Source organism: Dipodomys merriami, unplaced genomic scaffold (assembly GCF_024711535.1).
Source record: "Dipodomys merriami isolate MVZ:Mamm:240054 unplaced genomic scaffold, mDipMer1.0.p SCAF_4, whole genome shotgun sequence".
NCBI classification, from domain to species: Eukaryota; Metazoa; Chordata; class Mammalia; order Rodentia; family Heteromyidae; genus Dipodomys; species Dipodomys merriami.
In genome coordinates this window covers 30,521,384-30,540,353 of record NW_027205603.1, presented here as the reverse complement: position 1 = coordinate 30,540,353, position 18,970 = coordinate 30,521,384, and the positions used below count along the sequence as shown (strand labels likewise).

General features: G+C 41.2%; 1 protein-coding gene across 2 annotated transcripts in view; it reads right to left on the bottom strand.

The window, feature by feature from the left end:
- The window catches only part of Lyn (LYN proto-oncogene, Src family tyrosine kinase), a 146,249-nt gene that overhangs the window by 44,040 nt on the left and 83,239 nt on the right, over positions 1-18,970 (bottom strand). For both annotated transcript variants that reach the window (XM_069990751.1, XM_069990752.1), the window contains exons 9-10: positions 11,454-11,636; positions 9,873-9,949 (exon numbers count right to left, since the gene is read on the bottom strand). In XM_069990751.1, coding sequence (XP_069846852.1) covers positions 9,873-9,949; positions 11,454-11,636 — 260 coding nt within the window. The remainder of the gene's footprint in view (positions 1-9,872; positions 9,950-11,453; positions 11,637-18,970) is intronic.

Below are 18,970 nucleotides of genomic sequence, written 5' to 3'. Positions count from 1 at the left end.
CGTCACTCCTGCTGTCCTGTTGCTCTGGGTTCTCTAGACCTCTGTGCTCTGAAGGCAGCCCACAGTGAGTGCCCATTGGTTGATCCTCGTAACAGGCAGGGGCTTCCCCCCTCTTCCCTCGAACATCTTTCCTGGAGGCAGGAATGCGTATTGCCTACCCTATCCCTAGCACAGGCTCCACCCTGCTCAGTGCACTTGGGTGAAAGAAGAGGAGGAGCAGTAGAGAAGCAAGGTGCATGCTTAAGTCAAAGGTCCACTGGGATCCACATCTTGTGGATTCCCTTCAAAGTGCTCCCACACCTACTGTCAGTATCAGTGTGAATGCCTGGCAGGGACTTGGCCTGCCCCTATGTCACTGCTTGCCATTCTAGCCTGCAGGATGTCATGCAAGGACTCAAAAGAGGAAACTGGTTTGTGACTTACAGAAATGCTGACCAGAAATTTGCCATCCCCGGACAAAACAGTCTAAAGATAAGAAGCAGATCTTGCACAAAGGCCATGTGTAACACCAGCTCTCCTCACGGTAGCTTAAAGCCTCATATTGGTACTGCAAAGCCTTCAATCGAAGGAAAAGCAGAATAGAGTTAGTCTTCGACTTCATTTGCCAGGCAATCATGTTTTCTCTGTTGAAATATGCTCTGTTTCCCCATCCCCATCTACAGAAATAAAAGAGTTCCTGTTTTGTACTATTTTAAACTCATAATTCACTATTCTTTCCCCCTTTTCTTTTTCAGAAGAAAACTGCATGTCATCAAGTTTTGCAATCCTGACATTAACTTTAGTTTCACTTTTGGTAAATTTTCATGGTCAACAAAAGAGAAATAGAAAAAGAGAAATAGAAATAGGTTCCAAATTAGAGTTAAAAGGATCAAGTAGTAGAGTGCCTGACTAATACATATGAGGCCGTGAGTTCAAACTCCAGTACTGCCAAAAGTACAGTTTAAGTGGAAAGAACTCTAGCTCTCTAAAGCACAGTAGGGTAGCTATTGTTAGCAATATTTTGTTATATATTTCAAAATGGGTAGAAGACAGGATGAGTATTCCCAATACACATGCAAAAAAGATAAATGCTTGGGAAGAGGGAAATGTTAATTACTCTGATTTGTTTATCATGTATCATGCATATGTATATCAAAATATCCATAATATGTCTTAAATACGTAAAATTCTTATGTCTTAAATATATACAATAATTAAAATATTTTAAAGTAAAAAGGACAGCATTTATATGCTTGACATTTGGGCACTCTGTTCATGTGACATAGTCATGTTCCTTTATTTGGATTAGAGCAATTCAAAATCTTCTATCAATGTCATCTAAATACACTCAAAATCATTAGTTATAATTTCTGAGTGACACTACACAGACAGTCTCAGTAGGAGGGAATCTTCATGTCATAGAGAACTAGAGCCAAGGCTGTGGGACACCTAACCTGTGCTTGTCTTCTTATAGATGAGGACCCTGGGGAATTGTGGTGACTTTCCTCAGGCAGAATCAGATTTCCTGGCTCCCAGTTCCACTTTTTTTCTCCACCATTAATACCATCTATAGTTCCATTTACCAAGTCACCACAATAATCTTGTTCTATAGAGAAAGGTGAGCAAGCAGGAAAACTAGAGCATCTAAGGAATGGCTCTGTTCTGAGGCACACTTACCCTGACTCACAGCACTGGTAGGTTCAGATTACTGTTTGGAAATGATTGCATTCCATTTCAGTGCTGTCCTTTTCCCCCTCTGGAGAATCTCTTGTGAGAGAAAGAGGAAGCAGGAGAGCAGGGGCCTTGACATGAAGGATCATAAAACATCCCCTGAGTGAAGTGAAATCGTGAGAGTAGAAAGATAATACAGTCTACCGATGGATGCGCTAAATGAAGTCTGTCACTAGAGACCTCCACTTTCTGCTGATCTGGTTCAAAGTGTTGCTTTTAATAAGGGTTTTGAAGGGCTAAGGGTGTAGCTCAGTGGTAGAGCACTGGTCTAGCATGCATAGAGGCTGAGATTCAAGCCCCAGGCTACAAAAAAATTTAGAATGGAAAAAATAATTTGGAAAATGAAGAACTTTATTAGGATATTATGGAGGTAGTGGCAATGGCAGAGAGGGGATGATGGAGAATAGCTTTGAGCTGGAAAATGAGACCTTGACTTCTTTCTTACTTAAGTCTCTCACAGAGATAGAATAGAGAAAAGGTACTGAAATGGTATCACACCTAATAATATTGGCAAACACTCTAGAAACTTCTAAAGAACATTTCAGGCTGGGCCCTTTAGGCTAATTTATTACCAACAGAATAGTGAATCTCATGAGACTTGTGACAAGGGATTCTCAGTCTATATGAGATGCTCAAAGGCCCAACATCTCAAAGGTCCTCTTACTTAGAAAGGTTCAAAATCACACACTTCTTCATTTGACCAACTTCCAACCTAAAATGTGGCTCAAAACCTCATACCAGAGGCATACTACATTGTGGGCACAGTGAATATATATATATATATATATATATATATATATATATATATATATATATATATGATAGATCTGTCTTGGCATGAAGATATTATTTTGAGGGGGGGGGTCATTGAAATGCCACAGAAAGTATCACTCTGTTAAATAAAATCTTTACAGAATCCCAGTATTATCAGAAGAAAATGCTCACAAGATCAGTTCTGATCATGGGATGACAAGGAATGAGGGAAAAGCCAGTTATCTGCAGTCAGAGGAACCAGGGTCAAGTCCCAACAATTCTACCTAATATCTGTGGACAAGTCCAAGTTCTCTCTCACTCTCTGTCTTTCTCTCACGTGTAACATACATTACATAATGTTAAAAATGCAGTAAAAAGCTGTGTGCCCCAGGCTCACACCTGTAACCCTAGCTAGTTCGGGAGACTTAGATCTGAGGATCAAGGTTTGAGCCTAGCCCAGGCAGATAAATCTGAGAGACTTATCTCCATTAACCATCAAAAGGGTGGAAGTAGAGCTATGTCTCAACTTGTAGAACACCAGCCTTGAGTGGAAAATCCAAGTGAAATGTGAGGCTTGGAGTTCAAACCCCAGTACACACACACACACACACACACACACACACACACACACTTCAGCTGTTGGGCTCACAGGAGCAAAAGTAAATGTTACTCATTGCCCTGATCATAACAAAACCTTTTCTTTTGCAGTTTGTTCACAAATGCTGGTTCACCCTCTTTCTGGCAGCTGATATACACTCCCATCTCTACCTTTGCTGCAGGATCTCCCATCCCTCCCCATTTCCACCAAGTTGTTCCTCACATCTGAAGTAAAGGACAGAAAGGAGGCATGCAAAGTCATTCTGCTTTGCAATGTCAAGCTTCCTTTACAAAGGGTTGTTTTCCTATCTCAGGCACAAAAACACAGAATTGCTTCATTGAACACAAGGAGAAAAGCAGTGGTTAATGTAGTGGTCAAAATGTCTTCATCTCCATCAAGTGCAAAGGGAGGGCTTGGTCTAGCTGGCCTGAGGGATAGAGCGAGAGGGTGGATTCCACTTAGGCTGTGATAAGCCTTTCAGAGACAGGAAGTGATGAAATTAGTTCTCATATGAACTGGGAGGCGGTCATGTGCATCCAGCCACTTCCTGTCTTGGTGGGTTAGGGAAGAAGGTGGATAGAGCATGGGGAAGTAGATGTTGGGGAGAGGGAAGAAGAAGTCACACAGAAAATTGGGGAAAAGCCCAATTTTGCCCCTTGCCCAGTTCCCCTATTTCCTGGGGCTGTGATTAAGCAAATGGACTTATTTCTATTTACAGTAACCAATCTCTAGTGTGAAAAATGGTTGAGTCTAACAACACCCTCTTGCCAACACTGTTTCCCATCTGTTGTCCCTATTGACTTATGAGTGGAAGCCAGCATCAATGTATTGTGCAGTTGGCTTATTGCCTACTAATCAAGGCAAAACTCAAATACCACACAGACTCATCCCATTGTTCTTTCCCTAAATTTAGATCTGTAAACTGGAGTAAAGGTAGAGAATAGAATGGATTGTCTAAGTATTGGAACACCGACTGTTAGTAGCTTGACCCAGCTTTACTAATGTTTTACTACTTGCATGTTATTTCCATATGGAAAAGTAACAAAGTTAACTAGTGGAGAAAACAAAAAACAATGAAAATAAATGGAGATGGCTTTGTTGGTGGAGAGAGAATTTTAGAAAGGTACCTAAAGGAGGAGGAGGCCCAGTGGGCAGTGCCAAGCAGAAAGGTACTCAGGGCATTAGGATAGCACTGGATACCTTCACCCAAAAGCAGATGTGTGAAGGATGTGATTTCAGAGGCAAAAGAAATGCCCTTGCTTGTTGAGGGGGTAAGGTCCCTTACTACATTATCAGTATTATACTAAGAAAGGCAAATAAAGCCAAGGAAATGAAGCCAACAGAATGAAGACTAAGGCACCAGGTAGTCTCATCAGCTCTTGGGAAGGACCAGAGTGTGGAGGGGTGTCAGGGAAAGGGGTAATGCACCTCACACAAAGATGGACTCCAAAGTAGCTAGTGCTTGGTCATAAAGAAAATTAATTTCAGCTACAAGTGCAGCTCAGTGATGAGTAAATTCTTAGCAAGTGTAAGGATTTAGGTTTAATCTTGGCATTAAAAAAAAAGGAGCTAGGAATCAGTAGTTGATACCTGTAATCCTAGCTACTCAGGAGATGTAGATCTGAAAACTGTAGTTCTAAACTAGCTGGGGCAGGAAAGTCTGCGAGATTCTTATCTCCTATAAACTACCCCCTCCCCCCCAAAAAAAGACAAAAATGGAGCTGTGGCTCAAGTGGTAGAAGGCCAATATTGAGCAAAAAAGGTAAGGGAATGAAGGCTCTGGAAAAACTAGGAATCCATGGAACATTCCTCAATATAATAAAAGCTGTGTATGACAAACCTACAGCCAGCATTACACTTAATGGAGAAAAGCTAAAGCCATTTCCTATACACTCAGGAAGGAGACAAGGATGTCCACTCTCTCCACTTCTCTTCAATTTAGTATTAGAATGCCTAGCTACAGCAATAAGAAAAGATGCAAACATAAAGGGGATCCAAATAGGGAAAGATGAAATAAAACTCTCCCTCTTTGCAGATGACATGATTTTGTATTTAAAGAATCCCATGGACTCCATTCTCAAATTACTCAAGCTGATTCAAAACTTTGGCAAAGTAGCAGGGTATAAAATTAACCCACAAAAACAATGATTTTTCTGTATACTAACAATGAGAAGAGCACGGCTGAAATCAGGAAATCAACTCCTTTTGTAATAGCCCCACAAAAAATAAAATACCCAGGAGTTAATGAAAGAAGTGAAGGATCTCTACGATGAAAACTTTAAACACCTGAAAAAGGAAATCAAAGCAGAACTTAGGAAGTGGAAAAACCTCTCATGCTCCTGGATTGGGAGGATTAACATCATGAAAATGGCAATATTTCCAAAGGCTATCTACAAATTCAATGCTATACCTATCAATATTCCAGCCTCATTCTTCGATGAAATAGAAAGGGCAACCCAAAACTTCATATGGAACAATAAAAGACCCCGAATAGCAAAAATGATCTTAGCAGAAAGAACAGTGCTGGAGGAATATCAATACCAAATTTCAAACTCTACTACAAAGCAATAGTAATCAAAACAGCTTGGTACTGGCACGAAGAGACCTGAGGACCAATGGAATAGAATTGAAAACCCAGAAATGAACCCACAGACCTATAGCCACCTACTCTTTAATAAGGGAGCTAAAAAAATAGAATGGAAGAAAGACAGTCTCTTCAGTTAATGGTGCTGGCAAAATTGGTTAATCACTTGTAGAAAAGTAAAGCTAGATCTGTATATAACACCCTGCACCAGAATCAACTCCAAATGGATCAAAGACCTTGGAGTCAAAGCAGACACTCTGAAAACATTACAGGATGCAATAGGAGAAACCCTCGGTCTCCTTGGCACAGGCTGAAATTTTCTTAATAGAGACCCAGAAACACAACAAATCAAAGAAAGGTTGGACAAATGGGATTGCAGGAAGTTGCAGAGCTTCTGTATGTCAAAGGACACTTCTAGCAAGATCAACAGAAAGATCATAGATTGGGAGAAGATCTTCACTAGCCATACAACAGACAAGGGTCTCTTATCTAAAATATACCTGGAACTCAAAAAATTAAATCCCCCAACAACAAATCCTCAAAGAAACAACTGCCCAATAAATAAGTGGACTAAAGACTTAAAGAGAAACTTCTCTGAAGAGGAAATTAGAATAGCCAATAGACACATGAAGAAATGCTCAAGTTCTCTAGGCATAAAAGAAATGCAAATCCAAACAACATTGAGATACCACCTCACCCCAGTTAGAATGGCTATAATCAACAACTCTAATAACAAGAGATGCTGGAGGGGATGTGGACAGAAGGCAACCTTATTGCATTGGTGGTGGGAGTGTAAACTTGTTCAACCACTTTGGAAAGCAGTATGGAGGTTCCTCAAAAGACCCCACATAGAGCTCCCCTATGACCCAGCAATCCCACTTTTGGGCATTTACTAAAGCTATCAGCACAACTATGTTTATCACAGCATTATTTACCATAGCTAAGATATGTAACCAACTCAGATGCCCTCAGTAGATGAATGGATCAAAAAAACATTTTATATGTGTGTTTGTGTGTGTGTGTGTGTGTGTGTGTGTGTGTGTGTGTGTGTGTAGTCTATGCCTCCATCAGAAAGAATGACATTGCCCCATTTGTTAGGAAATGGAAAGACTTGGGAAAAATTATATTAAGTGAAGTAAGGCAGGCCCAAAGAAACATAGGTCCCATGGTTTCCCTTATTTGCAATAACTAGTATATGTCTAGGACAAGCAGAAAAGGTCAAAAGTTATGTACATATGACCATATAAGATGATGTTAAGTGAACTGAACTCCAAGATAGGGATACAAGTGGTTTTTTCTTTCATGCTAATGTTTTTAACAAATTTATAATGTACGATGTGTTTTTTTTTTGAGTTTTTGGTATGTTCTCCCACGGTATAACCCCTGTTTTCACTGTATTTGACCCATTGTAACCATGAGATGTATAAGACACTATGTTGAAAATGAACTTTACAACTTTGGGGTGGGGGGAGAAAGGAGTTGGGGAGGTGGGGAAAGAAGGGTTGGTAGGGGAAAAACAAAGGAGGAGGTAACAATGTACTCATTACCTTACTCATGTAACTGTAACTCCTCTGTACAGTGTTTTTACAATAAAAAAAGTTTTTTTTAAAAAAAGCTAAGGGAGATAGCATCCAGGCCCCGAGTTCAAGCCCCAGTACCAAAATTATAAAAACAAACCAAAAAAAAAAAAAAAAAAGGAAGAAAGAGAGGGAGACAGTGAAGCAGGAAAGAAGGGAAAGTAAATTTTACACTGAACCCAAATGTCAGTGTCTTCCTGACTGCTTCTGACTGGGAACCTCCCAGTGACATTGAATGTACTTACTCAGATGTTCTACCAGTTCTATCAGTGGCCATTGCCGGGAAAGAGACCCGAGGTCAGGCAACCAGGAGCTCCTCCAGTACAGGCCACCTAGCTTTCATGGAGAGCAGTGGTGGTGACTTGATCCCCCTTATTCCCTCCTGTCACCAATGTCACCAAGGACTCAGGTCTACCACAGCAGAGTCAACTCAATCTGCTGGGTACCCACATTACACAGTCACATGGACCAGGCAGTGTGATCATCATGCTTGCCAGGAAAGCAACTTTTTCATCCACTTAAAAGTTACAACAAGTTACTCTTTGTAGTAACAGAAATAACTGACAAAGTTAAAACATAGCCATGGAGTTCGAAAAACCTGGACTATCTCAAGTGAATGTTTGATGAGATAAGATGTACAAAATCGAATACAAAAAAAATCCATGCATGAAAGAAAGCTCTTCGCTGGGTATAGCACACACCCCACTGTATGCAATTTCTACCCTGTGGAGCTTCAGGACAGATCAAACCTTCTTCAGGCATCTCGGAACAGCAATGGCTGCTCAGCCCTTCTGACCACGTGACCCACTTTTCATATCCTTGACCCATCTGACAAACCTTCACCACTGTCCTCTAGTCTCTTGTTCAATAGAAGATACCCCAGCACCCATCCAAGAAGTGGGCCTCATTTATCTATGTCGAGTGATACACAAGTTTATCAGACCTCTGCTTTCTACATGGAATTCACACTGAACTTTGTTATTTTCACTGTAAAGCAGTGGTCTGCAAAACATGGACCTGGATTCCTGGAGCATCACAGGACCTCTCAGGCCAGTATGGAAATCTTGAGGATGGAATTGAGATGGCAGGACTGCTGGATCCTTCCACATACTGCCCCCCGTCCTCGCCCCCCCAAATTTCACCACAATTTTGGCTTCTGTTTGTATCAGACCCTGGCATATCAGATTACAGTTGGATTTCCTTCTTGGATGAGAGAATGCCAAATTTACACAGATGAGATGAGGGCTGAGCAGGTGATTTCCTCACAGACCTTCACTGCAATGATAGAGCCAGCCCCCACTCCATGTCCCCACCTCTCTCCCACAGGCTGGGAGGTGCTTATGCCATGCCAGCTCATGTGATTTGACCTGGAACACTCCTCAAAGGAGGGATTACCATTCCCATCCTATAGGCAAACAACCTAACTCAAAGAAGCACAGGCCAAGCACTTCCTGAAAGTAGCACAGATACTGGGTAGCACAGTCTGGACACAAAGCCTACTACTTATCAGAGGTTGAACTCTACAGCTCTGCTCACAATACCTCATTGTAGGGTCTGTGCTCTGATCATAGTTCCCTTGAAATATATTCCCTGGGTTCTCATACATTCCTTTGACCTCATCTTCCCACGAAGGCCTTATCCCAACTCAAGAACATTTGAAGAAAGAAAGAGGCCACCTTTCTTAGAATGTGTATAAATCATCTGTGCTGTGTACCTGGGATACGATGGAAGGTGCCTACCAAGCATGAGCCACATGTGGCCAGGATGGAGGAACAAATCAAGCAAATTTCTCAACATGATTAACAAGCACAACAAAACTGTTAAAAGCCAGTAACTGGCATCATTCAGCATTGTCCCATTTCTGGGTACCTTGCTTCTGCTCCTAAACATGCTTCAGGAAATAAGTGATTCTAGTGCCAATGAATCGGCAACTCCTAGGTCAGTACAAGAAATATGAATGATTATTTCTCAGAATCTTAAGGACATACCCAACAAGAAGGAGTAAAAAGGGGAAGAACAGGAAAGGAATGTAGTTCATGTTTTTTTCTAGATTTTTTTTTTTTTTTGCTGGCCCTTGGGCTTGAACTCAGGGCCTAGGCACTGTACCCTAGCTTCTTTTTGCTCAAGGCTAGTACTCTACCACTTGAGCTACAGCTCCACTTCCAGCTTTTTTGGAGATAAGAGTCTTATGGCCTTTCCTGCCAGGCTGGCTTTGAATTACACTCATCAGATCTCAGCCTCCTAGGTAGCTAGGATTACAGGCATGAGACACTGGAAATTGGTTCCCCCTACCCCTTGATTTATAATATAGAATGAAACATTTACATGACTAAAGATACTTGCTTATACAATATAAACTCACCCCCTCCAAGATGCTGAGCAAAGAGCTTGATTCAGCCACCATTTCCATAACTTGTGGGAAGTGACAGATGCACGAAAAAGTTGACTTATCTCACAGAAGTTGCTATCAAGCCATGAGCACACATTCTATGTGAAACTCTCACCCCCTCTGAGGAAGGGACCTCTGAAAAGTCCGTTTTTTTTCTTCTTTTCATAATCATTTCTCCCCAGCACAGAGACTGCATGCTGAGTTTGAAGTAGGAGGGTTCTTTGCAGGTTCACACGCATAGTGGGCTTTCTAATACTTTACCTGAGCTGAAAAGTCAATGAGCTTCGGGAGCAGTACCTTGCCTCCTTCATCACTCTTGAGGAAGTCCAGCAAACTGCCTGTGTACAGAGGAAGGACAGGTTATTGCTATACCAAAAGAAAAAAATCTCAATAAAATCCAAGTAATCATTACTACTGTGGAGAAGACTCCCCAAAATGATGAGCTTTGCAATTCTGTAAGATTAGAAAGCCTTCCCTTGAGACTGATCAAACCCAGTTCCTTCCAGGGTTACCTTTAACATGATGTTAAACACAGCATGTGGTGCAGGTGAGAAAGGATGATGGTGATACCAATATTCCCTCCACAAATGGATGCAACCATGCACCTGCCACTGATACAGTGATTAGCCTACTGCAGTACTAGTATTTAGCAAGCACCTTGGAAACAAACACTCAGCAAGCAAGTCCTCACAGAGAGCCTGCCCTCAGGAGACACCAGGGCTTGCTCCAGTCCATACCCAGCAGAAGGCACAGAACCCAGCATATACCATTGGTGCCTGAAGAGTAGAAACCCTGGAAAAAAGTTTGAGCTTCCAGCCATGTGCTGATGGCTCATGCCTGTAATACTAGCTCTCAGGAAGCTGAAATCTGAGGATCATGGTTAGAAGCCACAGAGGAAAGAATGCTGCACAGAGAGGCCAACGAGTATCTGCACAGGCCTTGCTGTGGTTCTCACTAAGCCTGTTAATGGTAAACAATACTTTGGCCTGTCACTTTCTGTAGGGTTGCCTCAACTGTACCTATGCAATGGACTTGGATGCAAGGGTTGGGACTTTAGCTCAGTATTAAAGCACAAGTGTGAGGCTGAGGGTGTGGTCCCTATTACCTTAAAAAAAAGAAAAGAAAATACCCAACCAGTCAAAAAAAAAATCCCAGCACTAGTCCCTTACGCATGTAATCCTAGCTACTCAGGAGACTGAGATCTGAGGATCACTGTTCAAAGCCAGCCCAAGCAGGAAAGTCTTTGAGACTCTTATCTCCAATTAACCACCAGAAAACTGGAAGCAGAGCTATGGCTAAAAGTGGTAGCAAGAAAAGCTCGTGGACAGAACCCAGGCCCTGAGTTCAAGCTCCATGACCGACAGGGAAAAAAAATATCTGGTTATAAACTTAACAAGGAAACAAAAGACTTTTATAGCTAAAGCTATAAAAATTTGAGTCCAGTGCCAGTGGCTCACACTTGCAATCCTAGCTACTGAGGAGGCTGAGATCTGAGGATCACAGTTAAAAGCCAGCCAAGGCAGGAAAGTCCACAAGACTCTTATCTCCAATTAATCACCAGAAAACCTAAGTGGAGCTGGGATTCAAAGGGGTAGAGTGTGTTAGCCTTGAGTGAAAGAGCTCAAGGACAGCACTCAGGCCCTGAGTTCAAGCTCTACAACTGATTAAAAAAAATTGAGTAGGCTTTTAGATAGGCTTTGTTTTTTCGAGAGTTTCTGGTTTTCTTTTTTCAGGTGTATGCTATTTTTCAATGAAAATCTTTTGAGTTTCCTCTAGGTACTTAAACTCTTCCCTCTGTCTGTCTCCTCTCAGAGGTGCTGGGGGTTGGTGTCTGTCACTCACCCTTGGCCATGTACTCAGTAATGATGTAGATGGGTTCCTCCCTGGTGACTACAGCGTAAAGTCTCACGAGCTTGTCGTGTTGCAGGCTCTTCATGAGGTTTGCTTCTTCCAGGAAGGCTTGCACAGACATAGTACCTGGCTTCAGGGTCTTCACAGCCACTTTAGTGCTGTTGTTATAGTAACCTAAGGAGGAGAAGAGAGTAGGCCTGCTGCATCAAAGGGTAAACTCCACACCTTCACTTTGCAGGTGCAGAGACACAAAACAATTTAGTTATTAGGTAAGGAGTGCTTCAGATAAAATACTATTTAGTTTTAAAATTAGAGGAGGCAGGATGAAGGGTATATGAAACATCTAAAATTGTAAAATCGAAGTTTTTTTCCCAAATAGTAGAAAAATTCTATTTTCACTCTACCACAAGAACTATTAATATATTTCTCTCGCTAAGATAGTGTTACCTGAGACTTAAATAAACAACAAAATTCTAAACTTTACAACCCTTTTACACATACATACCATGAGAGAGAGAGAGAGAGAGAGAGAGAGAGAGAGAGAGAGAGAGAGAGAGAGAGAGAGAGAGAGAAAGAGAGAGAGAGAGAGAGAGCATACCCCCAAAACAAATCTTTGGAGGCCGCAAGAGAGATGACTAAAAGCATGCTTAAATAACAAGATTGCTCTGAGTAAACTTCTTTCTCTTTTTTCCCCATTTTTAATAAATTTGTCAGTGACTACTTGTATAAAAGAAGTGATGTTTTGGGCTGGGAATGTGGCTTTGTGGTAGAGTGCTTGCCTAGCATGCATGAAGCCCTGGGTTTGGTTCCTCAGTACCACTTAAACAGAAAAAGCTGAAAGTGGCACTGAGGCTTAAGTGGTAGAGTGCTAGCCTTGAGCAAAAGAAGCTCAAGGACAGTGCCCAGACCCTGAGCTCAAGCCCCACAACAGACCAAAAAAAAAAAAAAGGTGTTTTTTTTTTTTTTTTTTTTTAAAAGAAAACAAGTTGTGTTTCAATTTCCAAACCCTCCACTATAAAAGTGTTACCACATAAGGAATTAGTCAGGACTAGCTAATGATTTTTCTTTTGGCCAGTTCAGACCAATTTATAGTGCTGGAGGCATGGCTCAAGTAGTAGAGTATCAGCTGAGCAAGCAAGTCAATACAAGCTCAAATTCCTGAGTTTAAAACCCTGGTACCAGCAAAAAGGAAACAATAACAAAAGCTACAACCCATAGGAAGAGCACAGAATCACTAAGGTATTAAATTGATTTTCTATTTAAACATGCGATTATGAGAACATGACCTTCTCTATTGATCTTAACAGTAATTTTACTGCCAAAAGCCTTGTAAATTACATTTGAATCAAGACGATTCTATTTTAAATGTGTGTGTGTGTGTGTATGTGTGTGAGAGAGAGAGCACATGTAGGTGAGCGCATTCGTACATGCATACACTGCTCTGGGACTTCAAGTCAGGACCTGGGTGCTATTCCTAGGTTGCTTTTTGCTCAAGGCTAGCACTCTACCACTTGAGCCTCAGCTCTACTTCTGGCTTGTTCATCCTTAATTGGAGATTAGAGACTCATGAATGTTCCTGTCTGGGCTGGCTTCAAACTGTGAGCTCAGTGATCAAACTCAGATCTTAGCCTCTGGAGTAAGTAGGATTACGCGGATGAGCAGCTGGTACCTGGCTCTATTTTAATTTTTTACTAATTTATAAATAGGCTCTCATTTCAGGAGTATGTCCACGATAAAGTCCAGTCAGGGAAAAAAAAAACCACTCTCACAATATATAACTAATAAGGAACTGGCATCCAGAATCTACAAGTAATTTTTTCAAGTCCATTAGTAAAATGTAAAAGTAGATAAGGGGTTACATGGGTATTAAAAAGAAAAACAAAAAGAAATTCCAATGGCTAAGAGACACATTGAAATATACTCAATCTTATTGCTAATCAGATACCAATAAAGCTACAATGAGAAATAATTACCTTGCTTGAAAAAAACTTAAAATTCCCAAAATAGCAGAGGTTGTGGGTGCCTCCTGTGGGAGGGCCTACTGGATTGCTCCCTTGGGCCCTTTTCTGTGCTCTATTCTGAGCATCAGTGAGGTTCAATCGCAAAGGGCTGGTAAAGGACTCTGAGAGAAGAGCCTCCTTCCAAATGAACCCACACAGTGCTGCTCTGGGTCTAAACCCCTCTAGGGGCACCTCACCTCCACCTGCCAGGAAAGCAAACATTGAGGAGTCTTATTACTGCTGCTAAGAATCTCCACTGGGACCAGCACTTTAAGGCTGAGAGCATTTAGTGGAGTTGAAGCTTCACCATCAGTCATCCCTAGGTAACCTATGGGAATTGGACAGGCACCCTTGTGGCTATCAAACCCTGAGGAAGCTCAAGTACATCAAATGGCATGATGCTTGCAGCTAACCCATTCCCAGCCTCTTATGTACTTTAAATCATCTATAGATGGTTTGTAATACCTAATACAATGTAAATACTGGGTAAGAAAAGTTGTAAGTCTGTGGAATAATTATAGAAAAACAAGTTGGCACTTGTTCAATGCAAATGTATCCCCCCCTCCCCAAATATTTCCAATCTGTGATTGGTTAGATTCATAGTTATGGGTCCCATGGATATAGACGGCTATACCTTACAGCTCAGATAAACCATTCCTAGTCACCTGAGAACACCTCCTACATTCCTGTTCCAGAATCACAGAAATGTTTACAGCACAGTGCTTATTGTTGTGGTGATGTGGAACAGCTCCAATTTCATCAGCAAATAATAAAATGGACAAATAAATGGTTGCATGCCTTGAACATGCACCTAACCAACATTCTGTTGTGACGAAGATGGATGAACTAAAATTATACCGGGAAACAGGGATGAGTCCACAATGTTTCCTAGTAAAAGAAGCAAGACATAATAGAGCATATTTGCCGTGATTCATTTATACCAAGTTCAAGTTCAAGCAAAACTGGACCATGTTGTTTGGCAAAACATATGTCACCATATACAAAAATACTAATAAATACATGTCCTGGAGAGGTATAGCTCAGTGGACAATTGCCCATTATGCACAGGGTCCTGGGTTCAATTCTCAGCACCCTGAAGGAGGAAAAGCCAGGAAATGAGGACAGAGATTAGAATAGCAATAGGCAGTGGTGTGTGTGTGTGTGTGTGTGTGTGTGTCTGTGTGTGTGTGTCTGTGTGTGTGCATGTATGTATGGTGGGTGCAGGTTGCAGCTTGTCTGTGTGTGATCTCAGGAGTCACTATGCAAGTTTTCATTCTGTAATTATTTGTTACATTGGATATTTGTGTGGCAAGCATTTTTTTTTGTCTACTAATTACATCACATAGTAATAAAAGTTAAAGAAACAAAGTCAGTTCCTCTTGGTCCTTGTGAACACAATGGAGTTGATGGAGACTTTGGAATATTTTTAAAGGATGAAGGAAAAAAAAGTGCTTTCCAAGGGTAGAGGAAAAGTTACCAGGAAATATCGCAGCTGCTAAAGACATTAAAAATACAGATAAGGATTTTGAGATGAACAGCGACTAAACAGCTGTGTCCCTTGGCTCGGGAAAGGCAGCAGCATCCGCTACATCATCTCCAGGGCCGGCTGTCAACAATAGCAGGGCGGTGCTCATTCTTGCAGCACAGACAGTTCTTATTCTGCAGTCAGGACCAGACAATACCTTGCCAAGATACTCCCAGTTAGACGGTCCCATTCACCTTCTCATAGAGATTTGTGTTATTGTTATAGAAGGAAAATTACTGAAAACAAAATCTTTTTCAAGGTACCAAAGAACTTCTTATATAGTGTCCCTTTGTCACAGACAAATGCAAAAACTGATGTGACAACTTGCAAAAGCTCCAATTCTAGCTGTGACTAGTTTACTAAAAAGTGTCCATGTATTGTGGGGATGTAGAATGGCTTTAGCACAAGGTAGATATGCTTACACAATGGTTTACTGCAACACTAGTCACAGTAGTCAAGTTGTGGAATCACTCTAAGAAATGTGGAATATATACACAACAAAGTTTTATTCAGCCAGAAAGAAGAGTGAAATTATATTGTGTGCAAGAAAATGGATGGAACTGGAGACCATTGTGTTAAGAAAAATAAGCTAGACTCAAACAAAGCTACACTGAAAAAAAAAAAAGACATGAAAATAGAAGACTATTTGGGAAACAGGGTGTCATCAGGATAGGGGAAGGGGAACAAGAGACGATAACAAGGAGAATTTGATCTACCTATACTCTGTACACATATAAAAATTTCAAAGTGCAATTCATTACAAATATTATTTTTTTTTAAAAAACATACTATTTAAAATGTATTTTAAAACGTGTCAAAAATATATGAAGTTCATTTGGATAGTGATTAATTTTGATGCAGTGGCTCAAATAAGAATGTATGAAAAGTATTTTCTTTGTTCCCTAAAGGCTCTTCCCAGACCAAGCCCAAGAGGAAGCATTGTCCATCTCTCCTAGCAGCTCCATTGGCTCCCTGGGAATATAACAATGCACACAGGAAACACGGATGTCAAGGGGATCACACAACAGCAGGAAACAGCTTGAGGCAGGGACACCTCTTTTCTTTCATTCCACCCCTTCCCCCAAAATAGATAGGTCACTTCCTAGCATTTGTTCCCTGTTCCAGACTTAAAAAAAATTAAGACTATAACAGTGACATATAGTCTATGAATAAATGGCTGTGCTTAACAAGAACATTAACTTGATTAACAATGACATGATTTGAATTGATTTCTTTTTTTCCTTTTTGTTTTTTCAGTTAATGAGAAAAGCTAGCCTACTTATCCCTTGAGAAATAACAACTAACTTCTGGCAGCTCTAAATTACACAGAGCTTACTATTATAACAACCCCTGGATGGACAGGTTGAGAGGCATACACAATAGGGAAGGAGCATTCTGGGACCTCTGATTTACCACATGGCCTCAGAAATCTCTGTTCTTTTGGTTATTTCCAATAGTCCTCTGCTAAATATATTTAACAGATGGAAATTATTTCACTAGCTAAGAAGGAGCTTCCAATATGACAGACAATCTCATAGATCCTATCTGCCAAAGATCTCCGGTCAAACTTTCCCTTCTTCTTCCCTTCCCTTCCCTTCCCCCCTATCCCCGTTTCCCCACCCCCCTTTCTTATCTTACACTCTATTTTGCAACACTGGGGCTCACCTATGCAGGTGCTTTACCTGGAGTGTCCCCCCTCTAGCAATTTCTCCTTTACTTACTTATCAAATAGGGTCTCATTTTTCTTGCCTGGATGTATCTGGACTGTGATGGTCCTACTTTGTGCCTGTCATGTAGCTGAGTTGACTAGTAAACATCACCATAAACAACTTTTGATTAAGATGGGGTCTTGCAAATATTTTGCTCAGACTAGCCTCAAGCCACAATTCTCCCCCTTTCTACCTCCTCACAAATAGGTAGGATTATAAACTTGAGCAACTTTTAAAAGTTTATTAGGAACTCCAATAAACAACATGAATAAAAACTGTTTAAGAAGTATACTATGCATTTCTCCAAGGAAGATACAGAAATGGCCACTAAGTACATGGACAAATACTCAATGTCATGGCTCTAGTCATTAGGGAAAGGCAAATCCAAACCACAATGAGAGGACACCTCATACCACGTAAGCCAATCAGGCTGAGCATGGTGTCACATAATTGCAAGCACCCCAGAAGCTGTGGCAGGAGGATTGCAACCCAACAACTCCTTCCCCAACCAGAAAAGAACAAGGCTGGTGAGGACCTAAAAAAACATGAATCCCCTCTGCACATCACCTTGACAAAAAATAGATATAAAAAAGATACATGAACACTTGTACACTGTGGGCAGGAACATGAACTCTTCCACCAATAAAGAAAAGGGTATGATAAGTCCTCAAAATATTAAAAATAGGAATATGTGATCAAGCTATCCCATTCCTGGCATGTGCCCACTATAACTAAAAGCAGAGTTGTTGTTGCATAGTTGTTTTGGTCCTGGTACTGTGTTTGAACTCATGCCTGGCTTTTTCCCTCAAGGCTGGTGCCCTACCACTTGAGTCACATCTTCACTTCTGGCTTTTTGCTGGTTAACCAGTCTCTCAGATTTAACTGCCTGGGTTGGCTGTGAACTGGGAGCCTCAGACCTCAGCTTCAGTAGCTGGTGGCTGAAAGCAGAGTCTTGCATACCCTTGTCCACACATCATCATCTCAAGTCCACCAAGAGACGCATAAACCAGTGATGTATGCTCAGATGGAATCATTAGTCAGTTTTAAATAGGAAGGGAATTCTTACATGTTCTATAACACACTGACTGAACCTTGAAGTGAACTAAGTGAACTGAACCTTGCTTAAGTGAACTGAACCTTGCTAAAGTGAACTAAGCCAAAGGGTCACAAAGACACAGCTGTCTGAGTCCACTTCTTTGAGGTGTCTAGAGGGACAAAATCACAGAGACAGGAAATAGACTGGTTGCCATTAGATGCGCAGAGGAGTTTACTGGACATGGAGTTTGTATGAATGTACACAATGCTACTGCTCTGTAATCTTAAAAAAGGTGAGGATATAAATATTACATAGTGTGCCTTTTTGCCACAGTTTATATATATATATATATATATATGAGTTTGCTAATAATGATCATATACATGTATATGATCATATTATATGATCATTTATATGACCATATACATGTATATGATCATTATTAGCAAACTCATTCACGCGATGTTCTCACATCATTTTCACCTTTGTTTAGGTGACTTAAATACAAAGAATAATTCTGGATAGAACAATTATAGATTTTCCAATACCCCTTCCTCTCTGTTCCAAACCTCAGTTTTCCCTGGGCACAGCGTATATTAAAGTTCAAAAAAACCTGAGTATAAACAGGTAGTACATGACCTCCATGGAAACTCATGAATAAAGAAGTGTAAGAAATGGGTGATGTCTCTGGAAATAGAGGCAAAGAGGTTTTCTCAACCCAGGAGGGAACCAGGTGCACAACTTGAACCCCAGGACCGATCAAGAGCTATAGGGGGTCTCCACAGTGCCTGCCCCTCTACCATACCACTCCTGACCCCTGCTGGCTCAACTCTCAGTTTCTTTGGAATGGACAAGGGAGGCAGGAAAATGGTGCCTCTTGGCACCACCAGTGAGCTGTAAAGAAGTCATAATGCGCTTACTGGTGGCCCTCAAGAATATTTTATGAAACTACAAGAGGATTGTCTTAATCGCTTCCTTTTGAAGTAGTAACTTCCAGATGAGCAGAGTGGCTGGCCAGTGTCTTGTTTCACTATGACTCCTCTTAGGGTGCTCAGGGAAGCACAAGATGAATCTAATCTGCCTTGTGCTCTGCCACAGGCACCTCCCCACCCCCAGACACCAGAAGCTGCACTCAGCATACAGCTGACACTGGGCATTCTGATCCACATAGCTGATATAGCAACAGTGTTTTGTTTTGTTTTTTTGGGGCGGTGGGGTGCTGGTCCTAGGTTTGAACT